This window comes from Elephantulus edwardii, unplaced genomic scaffold (genome assembly GCF_000299155.1).
Source record: "Elephantulus edwardii isolate Elephantulus edwardi_28Jun2011 unplaced genomic scaffold, EleEdw1.0 scaffold00093, whole genome shotgun sequence".
NCBI lineage: Eukaryota > Metazoa > Chordata > Mammalia > Macroscelidea > Macroscelididae > Elephantulus > Elephantulus edwardii.
Window position 1 is genome coordinate 7,888,452 of NW_006399843.1, and position 26,646 is coordinate 7,915,097.

General features: G+C 41.5%; 1 protein-coding gene across 7 annotated transcripts in view; it reads right to left on the reverse strand.

Moving 5' to 3' along the window:
- CADM1 (cell adhesion molecule 1) overlaps nucleotides 1–20,415 on the reverse strand; it is a 433,197-nt gene extending 412,782 nt beyond the window's left edge. For 2 of the 7 annotated variants that reach the window (XM_006890801.1, XM_006890800.1), the window contains exon 1: nucleotides 20,154–20,289. In XM_006890801.1, the coding sequence (XP_006890863.1) occupies nucleotides 20,154–20,286 (133 nt within the window). In that variant the 5' untranslated portion in view covers nucleotides 20,287–20,289. Of the gene's footprint in view, nucleotides 1–20,153 lie in introns of all 7 variants that reach the window. The other 5 variants (XM_006890805.1, XM_006890804.1, XM_006890806.1 and 2 more) reach the window with 4 other exon arrangements.
- Nucleotides 20,416–26,646: the final 6,231 nt, after the last annotated feature.

Sequence of the window (26,646 nt, forward strand, 5' to 3'; positions counted from 1 at the left end):
TTCTGAAGCTTTCTACTTAGATGTTCCAATGGCAGCTCAAATTTCCCATGCCCAAAACTAAGCTCATTGTGCTCACTCCTAAACCTGCTACATGCCTTGACTTCTGTTCATGCGAATAGTCATTCTCACCAGTCATTCAAGTTGAAAATCAAAGCATAACTTCATTTCTATACTCTATTTTCCTTCAATCCTCATTATCTATCCACTCAGCTACTAACTCCTGCCAATTCTACCTCTGTCCTTTCTTCCTTACTCTTGTTTGAGTCCACATTTAAGCACAACCAAGCTCTCCGTTTCTAATTTAATCGCAAACCAATGCCAGAGTCACATTTCAAAAGCACCAATGTGATGTTACACTGCTGTTCAAAATGTCCCAATGATGTCCTGAATCCAAGCTAAACGTGGCAATTCAAAGATTCTGCACCGTCTGGACCCAAGCTATTCAGCTTTGCTACTTGTAAACTTTTATCCCAAGGTTTCTCACTTTCTCAACCTGGAATGGCATTCCTTCTCGTCTCATCAGCAATATTTTCAAAATCTCATTGTAATGCTTTTTTAAGGGAAGCCTTCCAGGCACCTCAAGCCCATGCTAGCTGCTCCCATATGCCCCACATATGGAACAACAAAGGTGATGAGGGTCTGAAATTTCTGCTCCTTATCCAATTCCCTATCGTCACAGTTACACCATCTAGGGTCCCACAGAAAACTCAATGATGTTGTTGTTGTTGTTGTTGTTGCAGCTGTTGTTGTGTGCCATCAAGTGAACTATGAGTGGCAGAGATTCTATGAAAAACAGATGTGAACCTTGGCCTAGCTGCAGCGTCCTCACAGTCTTCGCAGAGCTCTGACCCACTGTTACAGGACCCACTGTAACAGGCACCGTGTCAGTCCTCCTTATTGAGGGTCTTCCTCTCTCTCTCTGATCCTCCACTTTTCCCAGCATGGTGGGTTTTTCCTAAGGACTGGCCCCTCCCAACAACAAGCTCAAAGTATATGAGACAGCATTTTACTATCCCCTCCTATTTCTAAGAAGAGCCCGGGCTGCACTTCCTCCAAGACAGTTTTATCTGTTCTTTTGGCAGTCCATGTGATACTCAATACTCTTCGTCAACATCGCAATTCAAAGGCATTGATTCTTCAGTAAGGCCAGGCAAAGGAGGTTCTGCATTGACATGCTCTTCTGGTAAAATGGGCTTTATTCTTCCCAACTTGTTTTGAACCTAAACTCAGCTTACAAGTTGGTGCCACCTTTCTGTGCACACATTAATTTTAGTTTTTTGGAAAAAAATCTCCAGACTTCGTCTAAATTAAAATGGACACATTCTGTTTAGGCTAATGGTTTGTAAAGTTAGTTATTTGCTGTTTTGTTTTGTTTTCTTTTTTAAAAAAAGTGAAATGGTAATTATTTGATAAGATAGGATTGATATGTGTGGAATCTCTCTTGCTGAAATGGTAGAGTGCTTTGGTGACTAGCATGAGATAAATGTTAGAAAATGAATTTAACTTGGCTCCATTATTCCATTATAAGTAGATTATGTATTCATCTTTTTTTTTCTCCTTTCAATCTATCCTTCTCTTGCTCCTTTAGTTCATGAAAAGTTCAGGTCAAAATCTTGAAGGTGATAACCTCATTTAGAATTTTTAAAAATCCTAAAACCTTGAAAAATATTCTATTAAAGTTGTAATCAGAGGTAAATTGATATGAAAATGGGAGATCATTTTTGGCTTAAAAGGGTGAAGAAAAATGCTGCTACTACCTTAGCCTGAAATTATCTATAACCTGATTCATGTCAGTGCATGGGTGGAATATAATGCTTGAGGAATAACATTTCGGGGAGAGAAGGAAACTGAATGGAGTGGTTATTTAAAGAATCATCAACCTGTTTTCATGCAAATGACCAGAATAATGAAATAAGCAATTCCGCCCGACAGGACCTAGATGCAATTGTTTTTAAATAGGATGCTTGAAGCATTAGCCACCTAATTCTAGAAGAAATTGATTAATCTTTTCTTCATCTTGGATAATACCAATCATATACTACACATTAACATACTGACAAAATTTTTATTTCAAACATATAATTTTTCTTGAATATTGCCATCAAAGCATTATTTACGTGACAGCAGGTCACACAGATAAAGATATATTTACCAAGAGTTCTTCTGGAAAGAAAGAGTTCATTGGCTCAAACTTGAAGGGTTCCTTAAGGCAATTGCTGCAAAAATGGCTATCAAAAAAAGGATATATTTGACACATGGGAGACATCGCAAAAGACATGTCATATCATGCAAAAGCTCAACTAATTGAAATAACCTGAGCAAATGCCTGAGAAATGCAAGCTGAGTAGCCTGAGACAATGTACAGCTAGATAGTTACAAGTGAAAACATCCATAAAGCACTACAATTCTCCATAATTCAAAGCATTTAAAGCACTGAACACAGACTAGACTGGATACATGCCTTAGGCAGGGGAAAGAGGAGTTTAAATAGATGGATGTGAATATGGAGGGAACACCACAGAAATAAGCCATAAAAAACAAGTTATGATAGGTCCTCCTCCCCTTCCCAATACTGTCAGCAGGTGAGAGTTATTGAATAGGCATCACTTATGACAGTGAGAAAAAGGGCTTCCCCCCTTCCCTTAAAAATGCCTTTACAAGGTCATCGATACATCAGTGTCACAAATGCATTTAAAAATATTACAGCAATAAATTCTGGTTAGAATGGGTACCACCTCTATATGCTCAAGGAAGAACAAACACTAAACTTCTCCAAAATCCAAAGGCAGTGTTAATAAGCACAGGTACCCTCCCTCTTTTTCTGCCTTTGCTGCAAGTCGCTCCCATCTTCCCTGCAGGCTGAAAGAGAGCTCTTTTAAAACTATTATCACTTGTAGGCAAATAACTTTATAAGCTTAATTTTGCCCAAGTCTGATTTAGTACAAACAATATAGTCACACAAACTGCAGCAGCATCTCTACAAAACAGACTGCTTCACCCATCTCATTTTTTTAGCTCAGCAACAAGCCATTTCTCATGCTTGATCCGATTACTGTGATCTATTTTTTGATCCTGTAGCCACTGACTCCACATATATCTTTATTACTGTACAAGGAAAACCGTTACCCTGAGGTTTAAATTTCCCTACGCTCACCATGCTTCTTCAGAGAATATGTCCCCGTTTTAAGACAAGACTCTTAAGAAAACTGAAGTAAAGAAGAGAAGATGGCTGCGAAGGTAAAATTTCTTGGATTTGCGGCTTCCGTGCTGAAGTGACCCGACTCTAAAGTGCTGATATGGCCTCCACAGTGACTCAAAGTCTGGCCATCCCAGGACTGTGACAGGACTAAATAAATGGAAGAGGGTCTCTTATCAGCACAAGGATTCTAAATCCCTCCAATGACTGCCTAACAACCAAGTATGAACAAACACTCCAAGTCAGTCCTACAGGCTCCCAAAGTCAGGCATGTTGATAGCTCTCTGCCCTTAGTGAGAGAACAAACTCTGGCTAAGAATTACAGGTCTAAAAGCTGATAAGAACCAAATTAAATTCATCAGTGCTCAGGCCTAGTGCAAATTCTATGTCTCAACTACCACTATTCATAACAAATGAAAAAGGAGAAGAGACATGTAGATTAGGAAGCAATATATAACAAGAAAATAGCAAGTGAGTGGACCACTTGTGAGGTGATTCATTTTTGTACCTGTCTTCAAGACTAAATTGCTATCACCATGTTCTCTGTTGATATTTATGTTAGAAGGGTTACAAATTATTTCATGGGTAATTGTTGTTTTGAGGTGCCATTGAGTCATCTACAATGCAGTGTCCCTATAAATAACAGGTCTGAACTTTGCCCTAGCCTGAGCCATTCTGACAATCTCTGATATACCTGAGCTCACTGCCATAGTCACTGTATTAAACTATCTTGTTGAGGGTCTTCCTCTCACCCTCTATCTTTCCCAGCATGGTGACTTTTTCCAAGGACTGGCCCCACCTGACAACATGCCCAGAGTACGTGAGACGGAAGGTTACCATCCTTGCCTCTAAGGTTTCTTTGGTCTTTAGGCAGTCCATGGGATATTCAGTTAGTTCCTTCTCCAACACCACAATTCAAAAGCATCGATTCTTCTGTCACCCTCATTCACCGTTCAACTTTCAGATGCATAGGAAGTAAATGAAAACATCATGGCTTAGATCAGATGCACTTGAAACTGACAAGACTGCTCTTTAGCACTGGGTCCTTGACAGCAGATTCTCCCAGTGCAACATGACTCCGGTTACCATGGGTGCCGACTGTGGATCCAAGTAAAATGAAATCATTGACAACTCCAATCTTTTCTCCATCTATCACACTATTGCCCTATTACTCCAATGGTGAAGATTTTTGTTTTCTTGATGTTGAGACACATGGGTAATAGATCCCTAGTTTCTAACTTATTTATTGCTTCGGCAAATGTTGACACAGGCACATACTATGGGTGGGACCTTGTGTTGCATGCTATTAAGGAAACGGGTAAGTAGCACCAGCAGAGAGGCTAGAAGGAGACACAGACATATACGTACATGTCCACGAGATAAAATATGCCCAATGTCACAGAATGGCAAGAAACTGGAACCCAAAAAAAGGAAAACACTGCACTCAGACCAAGACATTATATAAGATTTGAGAAGGAAGCACTGAACTTGAGCCTTTAAATATTCATGAGATTTAAGTAAGTTGTCAGGGAAGGCAGGAGGGAGGAATATTACTGCTGGTGGGAACATTCTGGACAAATTCAAATGCCACGGGGGTATACAGAGGAAACCACAAAGGCAGTTCAGAGAAGGATGTTTGACAGGCAGGAAGGAGATATAGAAAAGTACTTTATATCTTAAGAAGTACAAAGAAAAGGTAGTCAGTCAGCCTAAGAGGTCATGGGAGCTTCCTTGAGGAATAGGTGTTTGAATGGGGTTTCTCAGGTATGTGGAGTCTAAAGATTCCTCTCAGCAGAGGAGGTCACGGTGCTTCCACAAGAGAAGGTGACATGAAAAAAGGAGAAAAGTGTCAATGTACATGATGTGGCCTAAAGCAAGAACATTGTGTGCTGAAGCAGAAAGAGGTGAGCTGGAGAAGAAGACAGGAGGATGAAGGGCACCGCAGGAAACCCTGGAACAACATTCCACCTTCAAAGTGCTAAGAACCCATTTTTACATTTCAAGAGAACAGTTAACAATCTAAAATGGGTTCTAGAACAATCTCTCTAGATGTAGTATGATGGATGCATTACAAAAAATGGAGATTAGAAGGAAAATATTCAATTAACAAGGTGGCTGAGGTTAAGGAATAGGTGGCCAGCCAAAAGATTATAAGTTCGAATATATCAGCTGCTCTACACAAGAAAGACATGCCAATCTGTTTCTATAAAGATTTACACTCTTGAAAATTCTACTAGTGGTGCTGTGCTGTCCTGCAGGGTTACCAAGGTCTAAAATCTACTTGATGGCAGTGGTACACCAGTTTAGGTCTGCTTCTCATTTCTAAAATGGGGAGAGGATAAAGGAAAGTAGTAGACGTAAAAAGAAAAACTAAGTAACCCATAAAGGAGAACAGTAAAGAGGAGATGCTCTAAAATAACTCCTGTTCTTGTATACCACTGAATCAGAAAAGACCCCTAGCTGATCTATGGTAGGTTCTCAGAGGCAGTTAATCCCATGGAAGGAGATTTCCCATCCTCCTTCTGTGAAGCTGCTGCTGGTGGATTTGAACTGTGTGCCTTTGGGATTGCAGTGCAGCTTCTTTCCACTGGGCAACCAATGCTTCCAGATAGCTCCTAGACATATCAACTCATTGCGTAGATGGTGGTATATTTCAACCTGAAGTACAGGATAGATGGAGGAAGTTCATGGGCAAAAGATGCTAAATTCCATGTTATGCACTACCACTCATTACCATAAAGGACAAATGAACTCACGGAAGCAGAAACTGACCCCTGCTGCCTTATTGGATCTCGAAGGCTATAAATCACAAGGGAGGAGATTGCCCATGTTTCTTCGTTGGAGCCACCACAGGACTGGAGCTGCCAGTGAGGACCAGCCTTTGCGTTAGCAGAATAACTCCCTACAGACTATGAATCTCAGGGAAATATAGCTAAGCATTAAAAGCTTTGGGTTAAGCCTGTTTTAAGAATGAAGCATCAACGATAATCACTTACAGGGTGATTGTGAGGACTAAGCAAGACAATGAATCAAAACAGCAAGTGACAGCTGCTATTTTGTCATTGGCATTATTTGAGATAACCCAGGAACAAAGAAACTAGGATGTCCAATAGGCAGTTTTAAGTCCTGGTCTGAGGTTGAGATGAAAAAGGAGTCCTGGCTGTGCATTTCAGTAAGGAAGTTATGTCTCATTAAAAGAGGAGGGGGAAAAATGGGGTGTCTGGGCTTGAGAAAGCTTCGTCAATGTTAAGAGATAAGGAGATTGGTAAATGATGACTGCTGAGGCATCAGAGGCACATTATACTCTATGACATAAAGAGGGGGTAGTTCTTATTTTCTTGCAATTTGGTGAAGTGAAAGGGGGGAAGGGAATGCATACAGACTGAATCCACTTACCCTAAAAGAAAAAAAGTGAGAGAAAGGAGAAAAACCCTTAAAATAAACGCAAATGAGGTGGATAATCATCAAAACACATGTGAGATTCCAGGATCTGTCAAGTAAGGAGAGAAGGTATACGTAGATATTCACATAAACTTGGGAAAAAGTACTTTTTAAAAAAACTCTAAACTGCTCATTTGAATTGAAAATGTGTGTATGCTTTGGCTACATATTCAAAAGGAAAATCAGAATATAGTAGCAATGAATAATGAAAAGTATGAGGGAGTGGAGCTTCTACATATAGTTTTGTTATGTGAGCCATGCTAATGAGAGTCAAAGAGAAGGTGACTCTCAAAAAGAGTGCCGGCTTATCCCAATGCCTATAATAATTAGGGTTTAAGCACAGCGAGGCCAGCACAGGACCTGGGAAGGTTTCCTTCTGTTGTACACAGGGTCACTATGAACTAACTGCAGCTGGTTAAATGCCACCTATCAAGAATTATTTACATATTTAAAAAATAAAATTAAATGAGGATGAGAGGACCTAAATCTGATACAAACAGAAGCAAATGACTCTCACTATACCTCTGATAGCACAACCATAGACAACCAAGAGGAAATGAGAAGGAACTTGTCCACAGTACTGTCCACCCTCAATGGGTTTTATTCGAAGGACAGTTAAATATCGAGTTTTACCTGGCAATTTATGGCCTACAGTGGTCTTGGTGTAACAATTTAAAACCTATTTTTAAATTTAAAAACTGATGTTGCTGGAAGTCAGCGTTCTCACCACAGAAAAAGATGCAATTAAGGAATAGGAGAAAGGGAATCCTTGAGTTTGATTGGCATCAAAGGTATTAAGAACTCATGTTTTATATAAAGAAATATAAATTTCTAAATCTGTTTATATAAATAAATCTATCTCTAAATACATATGTCTATCTGTATATAAATAGGTATGTTGTTGTTGTTAGGTGCCACTGAGTCAAGTATGCAACTCATTGTGATCCAATGAACAACCGATCTGAACAAGGTCCTATCCTGTGATCCTCATTTAAAACTCAGCTGTCACTGAGTCCATTCTGACTCCAAACAACGGCACAGGCATAGTGGAAATGGCCCACAGTGTTTCCAAGTCTAGAAACCTTCTGGAAGCAGACGCTCACATCCTCCTGCTGCAGAGCGGCTGGCGGGCTGGAACTGTGGATGTGTCAGTAAGCAACTCCGTGTGTGTACCTAGGTGTGTGCGTGTCCGTTCCAGGCACAGGTCAGTAGTAATGAGCACACTGCTTTGGTCTCTAAATATCATTTGCTACTAACGGGAAATCACCTGATTCTAGGTCTGGGGCAAGGAAAATACAAGAAAAGCTTAAACATCTTCTTGTGTCATAAAGCAAAAAAAGTGCTTAAAAATTAATGAGCATATGTTTAAAGGATACAGAAGCCAGTATGAAGGGACTCCACTGGCCAGTTTAGATGAAAATGGAATATACAGCAGTGCTTATTTTTAATCTGAGTCCACATTGACTTTTTAAAAAATTAAACAAAGAAGAAAAGAAGGCATGCAAGCTTTCTTTTTCCAAGAATACTTCGACTCAGTGTTTAAGGATGACAGCATTAGGAAATCAGAATTTGTATATAACATTTAATTCAGAGGGTTGTAAATATTGCTAAAACCAGGAGGTGAAAAATCAGAACAGGAGATCTGTAGTGTGAAGTACCCTGCATGTCACTTATTCATTACAAAGGCATGAAAATGGGAGAAATCTGTAAATATCACCTAAACTAAATGACTAAAACTATATATCTATCCTTAATCAAGGACTCAAACTTACCTCGCCCTTAACAGGGCAGATTGTGATATGGGTATACAGATAACACGGATAGCACGTTCCCCCTGACGTGATACTACAAGGTGGCAAAATCAGCTGTGCCGTGCTGCTGTCAAAAATGTTTAATCTGAAGCTAATCATGAGGGAAAAAAGTCTGTAGAACACTGAAACATTCTACAAAACAAGAGGTCTGGACTTCTCAAAATGTCAATGGCGAGAAAGAACTTCTCTTAAAAAAAAGTGGAGCAGGGAGGAAGGACTCTTACAAGACATTAAAACCAAGTCCAGTGTTAGCACTGATGGATTCTAGATCACAGAGAACAAGAAAAAACAAATATTGAGAGACACTTGGAGAAATCTGATTATGAGCTAGATATTTGGTAATATGACTGGATCAATGTTCAATTTTTCGAATGTGAAGGTATTAAGATTGTGAAAGAAAATGCCCTGACTCTTAGGAGACGTGCTGATGTGTCATACTGGCTAAGTCTTGTTTTCATATAGGTCGAGGGGAGAGGGGACATAAGTATATGTGTATGCATTTTCTAGAGATAAAACAAATGCACAGGTTGTTTGTGGTTGGTTCCTGTAAAGGATATGCAAATATTCACTGCACTCTCAAATTTTTCCAAATAAATTCTGGAATAAGAAAAAGTATATTGTAACTTACTGGAACATAAGGAATATTCTATCCAATTAGAAACATATCTAACACCAAAAACCACTATCATCAAGTCAATCCCAACTCATGGTGAGTTTCCACCACATTTCTGAGGGTGTAAATCTTTAGGGGAGCAGACTTCCTCTATCTTCTCCAAGAGGCTAGTAGATTAGAACTGACGACCCAGAAGTTAGCAGCACAACTGGTAACTCACTACACTATCAGGGCCACTCATCCTAATGTGTGCGTGGTTGCTGTCGAGTCGCTATTGACTTATAGCAGAGTGGGTTTTTAGAGGCTGCTAAGTCCCATTAAGGAGACTGCCCGTCCTCTCAAAGTTCTGCTGGTGGATTTGAACAGCCTGCCTTGGAGCTCGCAGCATAACTCCTTACTCACTAGGCCACTAGGGCTCCTAGTTAATAATAATAATAATAATAATAATAATAATAATAATAATAATAAAAAGTTAAGTAGATACTTAATTTAAAAGTAACTGTGAAATGTCTGTCTACTAAATGACTTTGGGTTAGTGAAACTAGTATTTCTTTACTAAAAACATTTTAAATGCAGAAGGCTGAGCAAAATAGTCTTCTCTGTGTTAACAGTACCAGCAACTTGAAAACATCCTCACTGTCAGTTTCTTCAAGGATGCAAATGACCCCAACATGCTTCCCAAAAACACTCCCCTCAGGTGGGATCTTATACCTCAAAAATGTTGAATATATGCAGAATTAATTCATGCAACACAGGCTTCCTTGAAAGCCTTAAACATTTACAAATGTACTTAGCAGTTGGACTCACCTCCACCTGTAGGTAGCTGCTAAGTTGGCAGAAAAGTCCTATCTAAAATGCACAGAACACTTCTTATGCATCTTTTCATCTTACTTGATGTTTAACACCGCAAGGTAGGTTGGTTTTTGTTCTTGTTTACCCCATAAGAAAAGGATGAGGTTTCACTGTGTAACCTAAACTGAGTGTTTTGTCTTGCCAGCTTAGCCCAGAGACCAGGAGATTTGCTTCAGGAAAGGGAAATGAGCAGAGACCAACAATCACCTGATTACTAACAAAACTGAAGGCAAGGAGACAGAGGCCTCTTCACAATGGCATGCCTGCACAAGATCTGCACAAGGAAAAGTGAAGTTCAGTGTCATTTAAACTAATCTCTACTTGAACCTTTTAAGAGATAAAACCATTTGAGCAGTAATTTAGTACTAAATTAACTTGGGTTTTATCCTCCCTATCTCTGAAGTTCTCATTGTTTAAGTAAAGGTTCCTGCAAAAGAAGTGAAGCATTCTTTTTCTCTTCAGGAAGGGGGGGGGGGGGGGGGAAATCAAGCTTGAAACTGTCTGGGTGGCCTGGCTTATCACAGGCATATGTAGGCAACAGTCAAATACATCCTGAGTTTTTATGTACTGCGCCTTTTCCCCCCCAAGACTATCCCAAAGTACTCCATGGTAATCAAGTTTTATATCACTGTTATTATCACGATGCCTAACCTTGTACTAACAAGAACTGAACTCTGCAAGGGAAGGATGCCAGACAAAGAGAAAAACAAGGGAAGAATTCTGGCAGATACTACTACCAAATAGAGCCTTTGAAAAGACCTTGAAGACAACCAGTTGAATAATTGGGCTGAAAACTAAAGGTTGTATCTTTTTTTCTCAAGCTATTGACAACTGACCCTCTGATTCATGAACCAAAATGTAGCCAAATTCATAGACCATGATATTTGCAGTGACTTCTGAAGTAAAACATGTATAAGACACTGCTAATAAAGACCAAGATTTTAAATACTTCCAATTCCCCCAAGGTTAACGCTTCTCAGTAACTGAATGAAAAAGCACTTTCTCATCTTTTGGGCATCTTATGGGTCATCTTCAGAGATGTTTATCTGGTTTATGTCGGCAGCTCCAGACAGGACAATTTGACTCTGACCCTAAAGAAGAACTCCTGCTTCTAAAGGATTAAATGTTTTTGTCTGAATGTCCTGTCAGTTTGCAATCTGTTAATTCAATTATACCACTTCCATGATGCTTCCTGTATTCAAATGCCAATCACAAAAGAGGAACAATGTAGTTTCAGCATTACAAAGTTTCAATTTTTTTCACTAAAATAATTACCATAATACCTACACATATTTGGCTTAGGGTAAAGAAATGTACTCATGCATATGTAGCTGTAAAGTGAGAAAGAAATATCTGTGTTGGAGTATATTTTAGTAAGTACATGTTAGTTAAGCTGGAGGATACAAAGGGATAGTGTTTATTCCCCTTTTGGTAGAATCAGGTAAGCAATCTGGAATCCTACACCTATAAACCAAAATGGTTAAGGAAGAAACAGATAAGAGAGCAATTCTATGCAATGGCAGCCAGTTGAAGGCTGATCGGTAGAACAACCTTCTTCCTCAGGTTCACTGGAGAATCATCATCAGTCTTCCAGTCCCATCAGGATTGGGCTGAAAAGTAATAAGAAATGAGGGCAATTAGAGAGGAAATGAGAGCAACAGACAAAGGAACAACCTAGAGACAAAACAGTATGGAATCTGTGTTTTGAGTCAAGGAGGTTTCCAAAAGGGAGGCGCCAATGATCATGTGGGGAAAGGAATTAGAGCTGTGGTAGGTGACTTAAGTTCTGACTGAGGGGAACTGGCTACGCCTCTGCCAAATAGCAGGGTCTGGAGAAGACACCGAGGGTTCCAGAGAATGTTGTGGAGAAGCAAACAAGTCTCATTTCTATTCAGTCCAGGAGTGAGGGCTAAAAAAGGAAAAGGAAAAAAAAAATACAGATTGGAGACCAGTACGATGACAATGTCATCCATAGTACAGTAACCCCCTCTTATCTATGGGGAACCTATTCCATAGTTCTCAGTGGGTCCCTAAGACCATGACTATTACTATATTACTAAGTCCAATATATACTAGGTCTTGTCCAATACATATGTACCTAGGAGAAAGTTTAATCTATGCACTAGGCACAGTGAGAGATTAACAACAACAACTGAAAGCCAGATTGTTCACTCTGTGCATACACTGGACAACAGAATGACTCACATCCCGGGTGAGACACAGCCTCCAGATTTCATCACACTATTCACTTAACATTTAGCTACGGGTAACAGAAATCCTGGGTAAGAGAAGATACTACTGCAATGGAGAGCTGAAGAAAACTGGGAACCTACGACAGAAAAAGAAAAGGGTCAATTTTTGATGTGTTAACTTTGAGGTTAGTCGTAACCAAGTGTAGCTATAGTAAAGACAACAGGAAATAGGAGGCTGATGAAGTCTTTGTTTTTAAATGAGAAACTGTCAAAACAAGCCCCTCTTGTCCCCTTGAGTTCACATAACCTAATTCCAACTTGACATTTACATTCCAGAGCTGAAGGGGAATTAGAGTTCCTACCTTCCCAAGGAAGACCACAAAGACCAAGTTGCCTATAGGTGATCCCCAGATTACGAGCAGATCCTGTTCCTAAGTCTATCTTCAAGTCAAATTTGTACAAAAGTTGGAATATGGCTCATAATTGTAAATAAGTCTAAACCATCAGTCACACATTTATTTTAGTGCATAATAAGTAGAGTATGTGTCTATGTATAAAAAGCATTAAAGAAACAGATCTAAATCCAATAAAGCATCTTTAACACGGTAATATAGTAATTACAATAATAGTGTTTAGACTCATGTTGCAACATAGCACCTAAGTGCTATTTTTAATTGATGCCACTCAAAAAATAAATAAATAAAAACAACCTACTAAACCACTACTGTCAAATTGGTTCTGATTTCTAACAACCCTCCACTGGGTTTCCGAGACTGTGCATCATTACAGGGGGAGACTACTTATCTTTACCCCAAGGAGAAGCTAGTGGGTTCAAACTGCTTACCTTCCAGTTAGTAGCGCAACACATTGCATACTACCCTACCTGAGTTCCTTATGAACCATCTTAAGTCTATTGAATTTGTAAGGTAATAGGCTTTTTAGGGGTTAGTTTATAACTATAATTTGTACGTAAGTCTGACGTTTGTAACTGGGGGACTGCTATATGCTAAGCATTTTTAAAAGTTCATGTCACTGGAATATCAACTTCAAACACTGAGTAGCATTTAAATATATATCACAGCTCTTTCATTTCAAGCCTATTTAACATTTCTGAAATATCTAGATCAAAATGTTGGGTCAAATGACTATATTCCAGTAAAACATGTACTAAAAGGAAAAATTCTTCCCCATCCTACGTCTCCCTGAAGATAATCACCGTATTCAAGACACCTGTCAGTCAAACAGGTTTTCTTCGTGTTCGTTTTCTCTCCAAGAGAAACCTTCCCTCCAAGCTTCTCTCTCGCTGTTCAGAAATACCTACAGCTCCCTTTTCCCTAACACCAGCCCAAAGCCAAAACTGTTCCAAAGCTTTTGAGAACCAGCACTGGAAGATCTTCAAAGAGGCACTGCCCATTAACCACAACAGCAGCTGCTGGCTGGAGCCTACAGTTTAAATCTCTGAAAAAGAAACTGTGGCTTCTGAAATTTAAACAAGGAGGTGCCACTTGTAATTACAAACATTCCAGTGGGTTCTTCCTTCATTGATGGTTTCCAAACAAAGGCTTTTTATTCCATTTCGGTGGTGCTCCTCAAACCAAGAATGCAGGCATTTCTTTGTGCTTTTCCAGTGCAGCCTCCAGCTCAGCAGAGGGGCGCAGGAGGCGGGTTTTTACCTGGCTAGGCTCAGAATACTCAAAACCATCTCATGTGTAATTACTTGTTTGGCTAAAAACCAAAAAACCAAATGCTTCAGATTTATGCTCCACATTAAGAACAACATTCAAGAAAGATGCTCTTACATACATACACACACACACACACACACACACACACACACAACACCTCACATTTCAAGAATGTTGAGAAATGGTGTCCACCTATTTCAGAGACAAAAAAAAAGTTCATCAGAGATTAACACTGAAGCATTCCACTATTTCTGGCTGAAATTAAAAATTTCTATTTTAAATCAATGGAGCAAATATCTAGAAGTAAATAATAATCTCTCCCTACCACCCCACACCCTTATCCCACGAAAATCAGGCTCACATACTTACAGCTTGCTGTATGGATTTTTCTCACATCAAGTAGGCATTTTGTAATCACTTCAATTACAGAATACAGACTGAAATTAGTACTTAGCCAGTTAGACATGGGGGGAAAAGACAGTTTTCTTTAAAGCAGTATATTCACAAAAGGCAAAAGCATTTATGCCATGAAAACATTTCAAGATAAACACATGAAAGAGTTATCTCTTCACCATCAAACTAAAATAAGCCTTGCCTACAGATAGAGGGTATTCATTATGGGAACAACTGGAAATGGCCAATCTTGCCCAGGGTGCTTTCCATAGTAGGCCACAGCTGAGGGATTATCTACAATTACTGCATATTTACACAACCATATTTACACAACAATAAAACTCATCTTATCTGAGCCAAACAAAACCTTTGCTTAAAATAAATCAAACCACTGTAAAAGGTCTCCTTGGTGGAGACAGTAATTGGGCTTTGCCTCTGCTAGTTTCTTCCTTTACTTTTACCCAAGGAAGGCAATGGCTCTTCACACTTCCTTCCTCATTGAAGCAAGAGTAACATAATATTTCAGCATCTACAGTTGAGACCATGTACATTCCAGCAGCAATACTGTGACTAAGATGGGGGGATGTCATCTTCCATACATTCACTCTACAGTATACAAGGATGAAAGAAGAAATAGTAAGATACCAAGAATTTGTTTAGAATAATGGGGGGAGGGGCAAGGGGAGTACTGAATCTGGGTGATTAGCACAGGTTAATGATGGTCCTCTTCCTTCTTTTATACATATTTGAAATTGTCTGCTACAATATTAAGGGGAAGAAAAATATGATCAAAGACTTTTAAAAAGGCAACTTGTTGTAAAAGCCAATTTTTAAACAGAAAATCATTATCTACTTTGTCTCTTGTTCATGAAAGGGAAACAGTGCTTCGTAGAAAAAAATCAAGATGTGCTCTTGTTATTGAACTTTTTATTTCTTCCTTCAGTAAGGTAGAACCAATTTTGCTACAAATAGCTATCCTTGAAAAGACAGATAAAATCTCAAAGTCTCTACCCCAGAGTCTTCTGAAGCATAGTGTTCACATCTTTGACTTGCTACAGTGACAAGGATGCGGATGAAGGCACTCTGGACAGCAGTGGTTCCGTGGCTGTCAAATCAAGTCCAGAGGTACCGCACTTGTCATTTGGCAAAGACAACCTTACCAAGAAGTAGTGCCTGCCTCCCCAGCAGTAACTCATTTGATCCATGGATTGATCACTGAAAGCTACCATTAATTCAGAATTCAAAACATTCTTGGCCAAAATACCACCTCCTTATGAGCCACATCCTTGGCTGGGGAAGGCCTACAGAGTAGTAGAACAGAAGGTTCACTGGCTAGAAATCAAGGGGCTTGCTCCCAACTTAGCCTCAGTTCAACTGTAAGACAGAGCCCAGCCTTCCCTCCTGGACTGAGCTCCAGTTGCCTGACTTCAAACTAATGAGATCTCAGCAGCTGATTCTGAATCCCTTTCCCCTTTCAAACATCCCCTGGTTACAAGCATCTCGAATTCCTCAGGAAGGAATATGAAGCGTTTTTATTACTAAAATGTTCCATTTTCTTTTAAATACTTTTTATTTGGATATGAATATTGAGCATGATTATGAATTTTTATGTGAAGATGAAGTCCTGTATCGTTTGCATTCACAGGCGTATATATCTATAGATATTTGTATGAGTACGCACACAAACTGGGACCATTAGGTGCCTTTTTATGGGACTAATTGCTTCCAAATCAAAGCAGCAAATTTTCTATTCCGCAACAGATGTCGCTGTGTGATTTTTCCTTTCTGTGTTGGATTTTCAGTTTAAAATGCCCAGCATAATGGTCAGTACTACTCTTTCTCAAAAAATATACCGCATTTGCATCCTCGGGATTTATTTTTTATAATTCTTCTTGGTGTACTAGTGAATTTCCACTCAAATCATAGCATCAATCGATTAGTTTGGCCCAATTTAACAAATTCTTCATACAAAAATAAACCTTTTGTTAAAAGCACAAACTTTATTTTTTAAAAAACATAAATCCTAAGTGGCTGACGAGGCATTAAAATGTCACACGCTGAAGCCCAAAGAGAATGAGACAGTTTATATTCATAGAAACAGTATCAGTTTTTTTAAGGCTGAAAATAATTTAGCCGTTTAGGCCAAGAAATAATAAAAATCTACTTAATGTTCAAAGCCAAAATACATGAAGTGTGGACAAAAGTCACTAAACATCAGCTTTATTATTAATGACGTTGAAAATTTTGGATTCTCATTTTCATTAAAAAAAAAAAACAGGTTGATACCATAATTGCAAGCTATCTTACTAATCTAACATCCACTTCTTGACACATGTCATAGAAAAGTGACATCTTCTCCCTTCAACCAACACATCCTCTGATGACCATCAGTCTCAACAGGTAGCTAGTACTTTCTTTTGTTGAAATTCAGAGCTAGGAGAATCTCCCTTTCAGACCCAGAACCCAGATAACGATCTTCTGGGATTTTAGAGGGAATGAGAGATGAGCAGTCTGTCAGAGACCAACTCCGATAAGAATATGAAGCCAGGAAGTGAGAGAGATAACCCAAGTGTCCTGCTTATTGGTTTCTTCCCTGTCCCACTCCCGTTTACCAGGAGGGCCATTGGGGAAAACTGGAGAAAGCATGTACAACATCCATATGAATAAAGCTCTTTGTTCCAGAGTACTGCCTGCTCTTTTATTCCCCCCTTTTTCTTATTTGTTCATTTCAAAAGATTGCTCAATGGGTCTCTTGTTCCTCCAAAATGTCCCAGGCAAAATAATGCAAGCTTGTCTCATCACACAAGTCACTAAATGAAGCCTTGTGCGTCTCCAATGACACACTGTAAATATAAAGTGGCATTAATGAGGGATATTTTATCAAGGCTATCACAGACAAGTGCAAGTCCCTCCTGCAGCTATTCAATTTGATGCAGGGAAAGGCAACAATAGCAAGGGCGGCACTTTGGTAAAGTCCTCATCCCTGATCCGCAAGCCCCAAAAGGCCAGGACAAGCAAACTCAGCTTTGGGTGCCTTCTCATCACCACCAGACCTCCACCCCTCAGCCATATTTCTCTAAGACATGTAAAACAGTAAGGGGTGGGGGTAATCAACCACTGGTTCATTTAGATTTAAAAAAATAAAATAAAATCGTATATGCATGTACCTAAGATATATTTAACAGGCATGATTTATTCTGTGGATTGAGCAAGGCAACGCCGTTTTAGATGCATTTTATTAACACCAGTTTCAACCAAACACCCTGGGAAGAGGGACGGGAGAATATTTTCTCCAGGGATGGAAGGATTTGGTTACAGGGAGGAAAAAAAAGAATCAGAACTAGAATAGAGGAAAAAACAACAATGATTCTAGTTCATTTTCCCAGCGAGGATGTAAATGAAAAACGCCTAATGAAGTTAGAAGGCAGCACCAACAGGTTTCTCTAATCCTGAGAGAGAAAACGGAACGCCTCTGAGAAAGCTTAATATAGTGAAATGGCTGTGGAAGAAAAGTCCAAGGTGCCCACCTGAAATATGTAGCCAGAGTCCAGGATCTGGGATGGAGTCAATGACCCCACCTCCTCAAACTTAGCACCTTGTCATTTTACATTAAAAAGGCGAGGGGGGTTTAAAGTCCTCTCAGCCCCTCACTACAAATCAAACCCAATTACTTTCTAATTTGAACACAATCTGATAACCAGCGTACAAACAGGGATGTACACAAGAGCAGGGAGCTGCTTCCATGGTAACTGGCAACAGAATTTTCATGTAGCTCTGACATGCACGGTTGAGTTCCAGACCGCTCCTTTCTAAGCACATACCCTTCGCCAGGAAGGCAACTTCTTACCTCGATATAGTTACAAATACCGTGCAGCTGCTACTACCTAGATGCCTTCAATGAGCAGTTTGACAGGGAGGCATAATCTAATCTTAGTCCGCTGCCAAACAGCATTGCCGGACTCCCATTTTTAGTCGAACGGCAATATCCCCACCAGCGCTGCCTAACCCCCCTTTCTGCAGCCAATACAAGTCTATTGTTGCTTCTATTATGCACCAGTTACCGAGCCTTTACTCACGCTCACGTTTAACTGACACTGGCGCTTTTTACAATGCAGCAACACAAGGGATCCCTTTCAGGAACATTTTATTGAGCCCATCCAGTGAGAGCCATCACCCGAAATGAAGTTGTATTCACACTGGCATCGGCTGAACCCAATTATCTCGTAACTCATAAATTAAGAATTCACAGAGGGAAAACACATAAACAACATCCGGAGACAGCGGCGTGGAAGACAAATCCTCAGCGCTGGGGCTGAAGCTGCTGTCAGATTCCCTTCCCTACACCGCCCCAAAAGGTTCCCCCGACTAGGCTCCTCTGGCAAGCCTGTTTCGGGGGAAATAAACAAACCCAGCATCCTCCAAGCCCGAAGCTAGCACCCTCGTACATCCCCATTTCCTACAGCATATCTCTTGCGTTGTTTATATAACTGTGTGTCCTCTAGAGTGTAAACAAAAGACACAACCCAAGCGAAGAGACGCCCTCGGAGGTGCACGGTGTCCCTAGCGCTAAGCCCGCCCGGGCAAGGGGCTCGCGGGTGCGGGCTGAGCTCTCCGTCTCTGCCGCCACTTGTTGCTCCACGGTCCTGCAGCTCCTAAACTGCAAGGAGGGGCTTTGCAGGCGCAGAGCCCGGCTCTGCTGCATCGTCTCCTTCACCTCCCCAGCCCCCTGCAGCTCCGTGCCACTCCGTCCCGGCTCCCCGCCCGGAGTCCGCAGCAAGCTGCTGGGGCGCAAGGACGCCGCGCGGCTGCTGAGCTCGGCGAGGTGGCGGGAAGGGGAGGCAGGGTGCAGCAGCACTGCTGGCTGCTCCGCTGGGGAAGAGCTCCAGCTCCCTTTTGTTAGCAAAAGCAAACACTGCCCTCTTCTTTCCCAACCGCGCCAACGCGCCCGGCACACGGGCAGCCACACATCCGTGCTCCTACCGAGGGCTCGGCGTCTTCGGGGAACGCGCGGGGCATGCAGAGCCGCCCCTGGGCAAATTCCCAAGACAGTTCCCCACCCCTGGGGCGCCCGGAGGCCCGCAGGGTTCCCGCCCGGCCGCAGAGGCCGCGGACGTTCCCTCCATCACCCTCGCTCGGCCAGGAAGCCCGGGAAGGCTGGAAATCCAGTGTCCCCACTCCTAGCGGAGGACATTGTGGGGCAGGCGAGCTGCGGGCTCTCGGCTCCTTCCTGCAGAGGCGGCGACAGCAGCCGCCGCCCCCCCCCCTCCCCGCGGAGCCGGGCCGGGAGAACTTTCCCTGCCTGGACCCCGGCCAAGGAGACCCGCAGCCGAGGGGAGGGGGCGGAGGGGCTGCGATCCCGGGCTGGGAGGGAAACACGAGCGGCGTGCACTCCGCGGCGCAAGGAGGACGCCAGTGCGCGGGGAGAGCAGAAAAGATCAAACAAGTCTGGGGATGTCCTGTGGACCGGTGAGCAATCACGCTAAAGGCGGCTGGGATTCAGCCATCCCGAGGCTTCGGGAGACCGAGAATTGAGGGGGAACTCGATGAATGGTGGGGGCAAGTGGGCAGCCCTGAGAGATGAGAGGATCTGCAAGTTACAGGAACAACGAGTTTTGAGAGGTGCGGAAGGTTTGAGGGTGTTTTCCATAGATCCCTTTCCCCATATTTTCTAGCCCTTCGGACCCCCATTATCATCACCCCATTCTGCACCCCGCGCCACGCCGGGGAGAGAAAGGTGTGGGTGCAGCCATCCCTAAGGGCTCTAATTCACATCAAGCCGGGCAAGGGGGAAGAGAATCACGGATTCCCTGAGTCCCTTCCATCTCACCCTTGAGTTTCCTCTCTACACACCCTCCGTTCGGATTTAGGAAGTGGGGGAAGGTTGTCATGGAAACGTTCCCCCTCCATGGCTACCGCTACTGGGGTGCTTGAAGAGGTTTAGGGGGCCAACCCGCCGGTGCCCGCACCTACCTGTGGGGATCAGTGCCGCGGCGGAGAGGAGCAACAGCAGAAGCCTGAGCCGGAGCCCGGGAGGCGCCGCCGCCGCCGCCACAGCCGCTGCCGCCGCACACTGGGATCCGCTCGGCAGCACAGCACTCGCCATGTCGGGCACCTGCCTCAGACTGGCGGCCGTGGCTTCCTCCAGAGCCCGAGCGGACAGCTAATGAGATGCTAATGACATGCGCTGGAGGCGGAGTCAGAACTGGCCAATCACGGCATCCCGAACCCACCCCGCTCTCAGTGGACTCGCCCCCTCCCCCACCCCGCCCCCTGGCGCTGGTGTTAGGCGGCGCGCCCGCGCCACCTAGGGGCGGGGCTAAGGGGAGGGGCGTATGCAAATATTTTATGTTAAAATTCGTTTTCGCTTCCTCCGGATCAAGGAAAAAGTGTTCCCTAGGGCACCTGGCGTGTGGAGGCACCGGCTCCAGGGGGCGGGTCTAACTTCCTGTACACCTTTATTAGGAATGTTTATAGCAGTCGCTTTATCAGAGGGATGGCTGGAGACTCCCTGGGAGGCTCCTCTGCGCAGTACATGGAGTGTATCTGGCCTGTAAGACAGACCTTGTAAATTTCCGACACTCACCTTGCACAGAAGAAATAGATCTTTGGGAAACAGGGGCTGTTCGGGAGTGGAGAATGAGAATGCAGGTCCCCGGATTGACAAAACAATCCGGGAGAAGTGCATGCGTGCTTTGCACGTCCGGCGGCGCGGGAGAGCCAGCTCAACAACCTAGCGGTAGACTTGGGCATAGTTGTAAAAAAGGAACTCTTGGAGTAGGGTGCTGGGCTTTTTGAATCAGTGTCTTTCCAGTGGAATCTCAGTAGAGGTCAATTGAAGAGGTCAGCTCAAGCTCCCCAGTTTGCTGAGAATCTCCTTCCTGGTTATAGCATATACATATGTTTAATATATATGGTGTTTAATATTATATATTGACAATTGCATATGCAGGGTAAAACAAAAATCTATTCGTTCCAGGCTGCAGGGTGAGGACAGAGAGTAAAGATGGGGTCTGTCATGTCCTTTCTTCCAGGCTCAAAGCCACTGCTCTCTTACCCTAGGACCCCAGCCCTTTCTATTCTCAAAGGTGGCTGAAGAACAACAGGTGCTCTGAGCTTTCTGAGTATGGGAGAGAGAGGCTCTCCAATCTGAAGCCAATTGCCTCTCCGAACTAGCTGTCCCTCCCAAAATCGCCTTTGCTTCCTTTTCAACCAGGCAGCCAGCTCTCTTGTTTGTCTGCTGCTTTAATTACTTATTTTCTTCCCCTCTAGAAGATCGTGTGTGCTCTGACCCTCTGTTGCTCAAGCATCAAATTGAAGGACGATCCGTATTAAGTATAAAGGTTTATAATAATTTAAGTATTCATAGAATGCAGAACAATAAGATGTAGGAAATACAATTTGCATAATAAATATCAATATCACAACAGCTAAAACAAACTATGACAAATTATCTGTAGCTAAATGACCGTGAGATCACTGAATGTAAATTGCAATGCCTGAGCGAAAGTGTAGAGCAGCTGCATCAAGTTATTTCCCTGGCCCTCTGTCCTCAGCATGCTGGGGGTGGGGTGGGAATGATCATAAATAAATAAATAAAAATACATATCAAAAGGAAGTCAAGATCTGCCAGCCCACCAAATGAGTTACACTTAAAAACAGCCTACTATTATCCATTATGCATAAACTAATTCTGAGACTACCCTGTCTTCACAGCCCTGGAGATTCGGCTCTGTAATTACAGGCCCTGATGCATGAACTGCAGGCAGCCCTCCAGAACTCCAGGAAGCGCCAGCAGGCAGAGAGTACTGCGTGAAGCAGGAAACCATCTCCCCATAGTCTTCTTAACAGTGCCCAGTCTGCAAGACCCTGTGTCATCTCATCACCTCTGCAAGTGAAGCTACCTGGACCAGATCAAAGGCCAAGCCAAGTCGCAAAACCTGGGTGAAAATGCAAGATAACGTGTACACCATCAGTGATTTATGAGCATAGAGGAAGATCCTATGTGCTAGGAATGCTAGCGCAGAGCTAGCAAATAATAACATCAATATTTGCTATCATTATTATCCAATTCTGATGGTCTAGTCTATAAGAAGTTGCACTGTTAACACAAAGGCCATGCCTTTCTAGGAGTTCAAATCTACCAACAGCTCTGAGGGAGAAAGATGAACAATCTCCTCTTATGTAATTTACAGCTTCTGAAAATGTGCTAGAGTCAGGTATGCATTGGTTCCAACTATCAGCAAGGAGGTTAAGGTTCTGAATATCATCAACATCATTATTATAGCATGCATAGGGAGCTCTGGTGACCTAGTGGGTAAGAGCTGCACTGCCAATCCAAAGGTGGTGGTTGTTGTTAAGTGCCATCGAGTCATAGGTGACTCATAGCAACCCTATGAACGAAAGACCTGGACACTTATATAATTTTCATCCTTTCTCCAGGTTTGTAGGGTTCTGGAGGCAAGCTACTTCAGAAGTGGATACCACTCCTGCTTCCAAGCTTGTTTGAATCGGGGAGCTCCACCAAAAGATTGTCCACTGTGATTAACCATTATCACATTTGACTCATTAATGTCACAGTGTTCAGCTTCAAAGCAACCATGATTTACCTCTGTGCAGCAAGTGGACAGACCAGGGCTATATGACCTAGAAGAATGTTTGCCAAAAAAATAATTAAAAGCAGTCCTGAGGGCCATGGATTAAAGTCACCCACCTTTGGCTTAGTAGCATCACTTTCTGTCCACTAGGCCAACTGATCTCTCTCGTTGTTGTTGTTGTTGTTGTTAAGTGCCGTTGAGTTGTAGTAGTAGGCGACTCAGCGACCCTATAAACAGTGGTCCAAAACACAAACTACTCTGAGGGAGAAAGATGGGCAGTCTCCTGAGCAATTTATAGCCTCTTTAAACTCACTGGAGGGTCAGCTATGAGTCAATTCTGATTTGATGACAATAAGTTATTATATCATGTATTGGAGTCTCTGCGTGGTGCAAATGGTTGAAGTACATGCTACCAACTGAAAGGTTGTAGGTTATAGTCTGACCAGTGGTGCCTCAGATAAAGGACCAGTGATCTTCTTCTGAAAAATTAACCATTAGAAGCCTTGTGGAACACACTTCTATATAAGGGATTTGTTGTGAGTCAGAATAGACACCGCAGTAACTTGTATTGCTTTTATTGAGCTTTTACTAAGTACTTTGCATGCATAATCTCATTGAAACTTTGGAACAATTCCCAAGATAAGAACTATTATTAGTTCCCATTCTATTGTTTTTAAACAAGGTTAGAAAAATTAAGCAATGATCCAAGGTCACAGTTTCTAAGAAGCAGACTGGGTTTATGCAATTAGCCACTATTCTTTACTGTACCTCAGTAAATATTTGTGGTGTGAATGAATAAATTCCACATTACAGTGCATAAATAATAAGCAAAGGGTGCCTACATTTTTAACATGAGTTGAAAATATGCCAGCAACCGAAACCATTTAAAAAAACCCCAAAACCACAAAACACCAAACACAACAGGATTGCCCACGACCAAGGAAATGGTTTTCTCTGGAGGCTGAATCTCCAAGAGAATCTAGCCAGGCCCCAGTCCTCCCACACTCGGAACACAGTATGGGGACATTGGAAGATGTGGAGTGTTTTCATCTTCTTTCATGCTCTTGGCACATCAAATGAACACCTACTCATATTTCCAATTGGCAAAGAGCAACATGGGACATTTCTGCAAGAAATGCTAATGCAGGATGACTTGCCTCACCAGAGGAATGCAAATAGCTTTAGAAATTTCCACCAAAATACCACCTGTGCCATGTGATTAAAGAACCTGCACATCCAATTTCCGCCGTCAAGAAACTGAGTCATGGAATGCATTTAGCATGGGTCGACATGGAAAGAAATAGAGCTGAGTTTTTAGGATTAAGCTGTTGCTACTCTATCCACTAGCCACACTCTTCTCCCACCCCCAGCTCTTTCACACTAAAGATCTCGCCAAGTGATTTAACATATGGAACATGTGAAGAACGTATCAAATTCCCGCAGCCGCTAAATACAAGTTATGACTACTCTATCTTTCTCATAGTAAAGCTCGTCATTTTCTGCTTCATGGACTAGAACTCCTTGCCAACTCCAAGTTCCAGCATTTCTCCTCCTCGCTGTATGGCTTTAACCAATTTTAACACCCAGATGGTGTTTTTGCCATTTATAACTGATAATCAATTGTTTTGTGAATTTAATTTTTCAAGAAAGAACTGAAATACTTATCAGAATTACAATCTGGGTGCTGTTTGTGTTAGAATAAAATTGCCAAAAGTACCAAAAACCCAGTCTTTTATTTTTTATTTTTTTTTTTACCCTGAGAAAAACTTTCAAGAATAAGGGACAGGGAGACTTACTATTGTTTGCTTTCCCTACAGAGTGAAAGATTCATGTTTAGGGGAATGCATCAGAGATAATTGATGAGAACTAATAACATCTTCCTTTTGTAAATGCTAGTCATGGGAGGATGCAAGTATAGAAAGCAACAAAAATAAGTTCTAGAGAAAGAAAACAGTACTTAGAGGCAGCTACTTTGTTTACTGTAACTACCTTGCTACTGGTTTATTGAGTATCCATAGGAAAGAGGTCTAATCAACTTCAATAGTTAAAAGCTTTACTAATATTACAGAAAAATTTGCTCCATATAGACAAATATTCCATATGTTAAACTAAGTTAATAGTTTATTAGAATATTCAACTTGATAGTCTTTTTCTCATTTTTAATTTTGTGTAAGCTCTTACTTGCTTAGATTAAGACTAAGAAGCTCATCTTTGAAGGTATCAATCTATAAATCTTTATGAAATATAAAGCCTCTTAAATCCATATTCCTAAATGAGTAATTAAACACTTTACCCAAAGGTTTGTACTTCTAAAATCATAAAGTTGACAGTAAACTCTTAAATATCAAGAGGTGAATTATCAGTTTGAAGGAAGGAGAATCACTGAAGTAGGTTGCAGAAAATGACACATAAACTGAGTCAAGGAGCAGCCCCATCTCCATAAAAGGAAACTTGCCACAGGGACCAAATCATAGTTTGTTCCAATCAGCTACCAAGGAATATTCCTAGTTATACATGGCTGAGCCAAATATATACTCAATATATACTCATTAGAAAAACATTTAAAGAGCACCTCCACTGAAGCAGTCACTGCCAAGTGTGCAGAATACAAAGATGAATGAGAAAGTTCAACTGCCACCAAGGAACTTGCAGTGTATTAGAGGAGACAGATGGACTCTGATAACCATTGTACGTGGTACATCCCTTTATAATATATGCACATGACTCTCATGTGAACAAAGTAGGGAGATACCTAGCTATACCTACAGTGGCAGGTATGAATATCTCTGTGATAGAGAAAATAGCACACAGGAGAATGTTCTTGAGCTGAGGTATGGGAGTTGAGTAATATTCCACAAGGTAGGCAGGGTACTTTTGGGAAAGAGGGAAAGTAACTCTGCCTAATGACTGAATCACAGACTTCCACAAGACAAATGGCAAGAAAAGAAGCTGAAGAGAGATATATGTGTATACATACATATATCTATGTGTATATATACTTTCTCATGTGTGTGTGCATGCCTGTGGAAATGTGGGAAAGCCATCCATAGCATATTAAGAGATTATATTATTTACTAGGGAAAAATGGAAACCTATATTAGTAAGGGAAATATCTTTGGAAAAATCTTGCATGATCCAGGATGCATCAAAAGAAGGTGAAGGAAAATACTTAGAGTCACTGTACAAAAAATAAATGGTTGTACATTGAAATATTTCAGTAAGTAGCATATGATAAAGAACCATTGGTGATGAAGGAAAAAAGTTTAAACTGTGTTGAAGGAATTCGTAAAATACAAGGCCCCAGGAATCAATGAGATACCAGTCAGCATGTTCAAATAACATATACAGCCCTGGACATGCTCACCAGTATGTGCAAGAAAATTTGGAAGACAGTGACCTGGTCAACTGACTGGAAGTGATCCATATTTGTTCCCATTTCCAAGAAAGGTGGTCCCATAAAGTGTGAAAATTATCAAACAATATCATAAATATCACACACAAGCAAAACTTTCTTTTTTGCTGAGAAAGTATATTTATCTAGAAGTAGTGTAGTTCAACAGTTTTTCTTTTTCTCTTTTTTTATTATTAATTTTAATGAATGTTTACAGAGACTTTGGATTTCCATTCATACATTGTTACATTTTTCTCCCATCCCTCCCCCCAAATTCACTCTTCTCTTTGAAAAGTAAAAAAAAAAAATAATTTTTCATTGTTATACAATCCCTCACCCCAAGTCCACTCCATTATGCAGCCTTCATTCTGGACTCCTGTCACGATTATTTTTTTTCTATAATTATATTTTATTAATTTTCATAAACATTTACAGAGATTTTGGGCTTCCACTCATTCATTGTTGCACTATTCTCTCT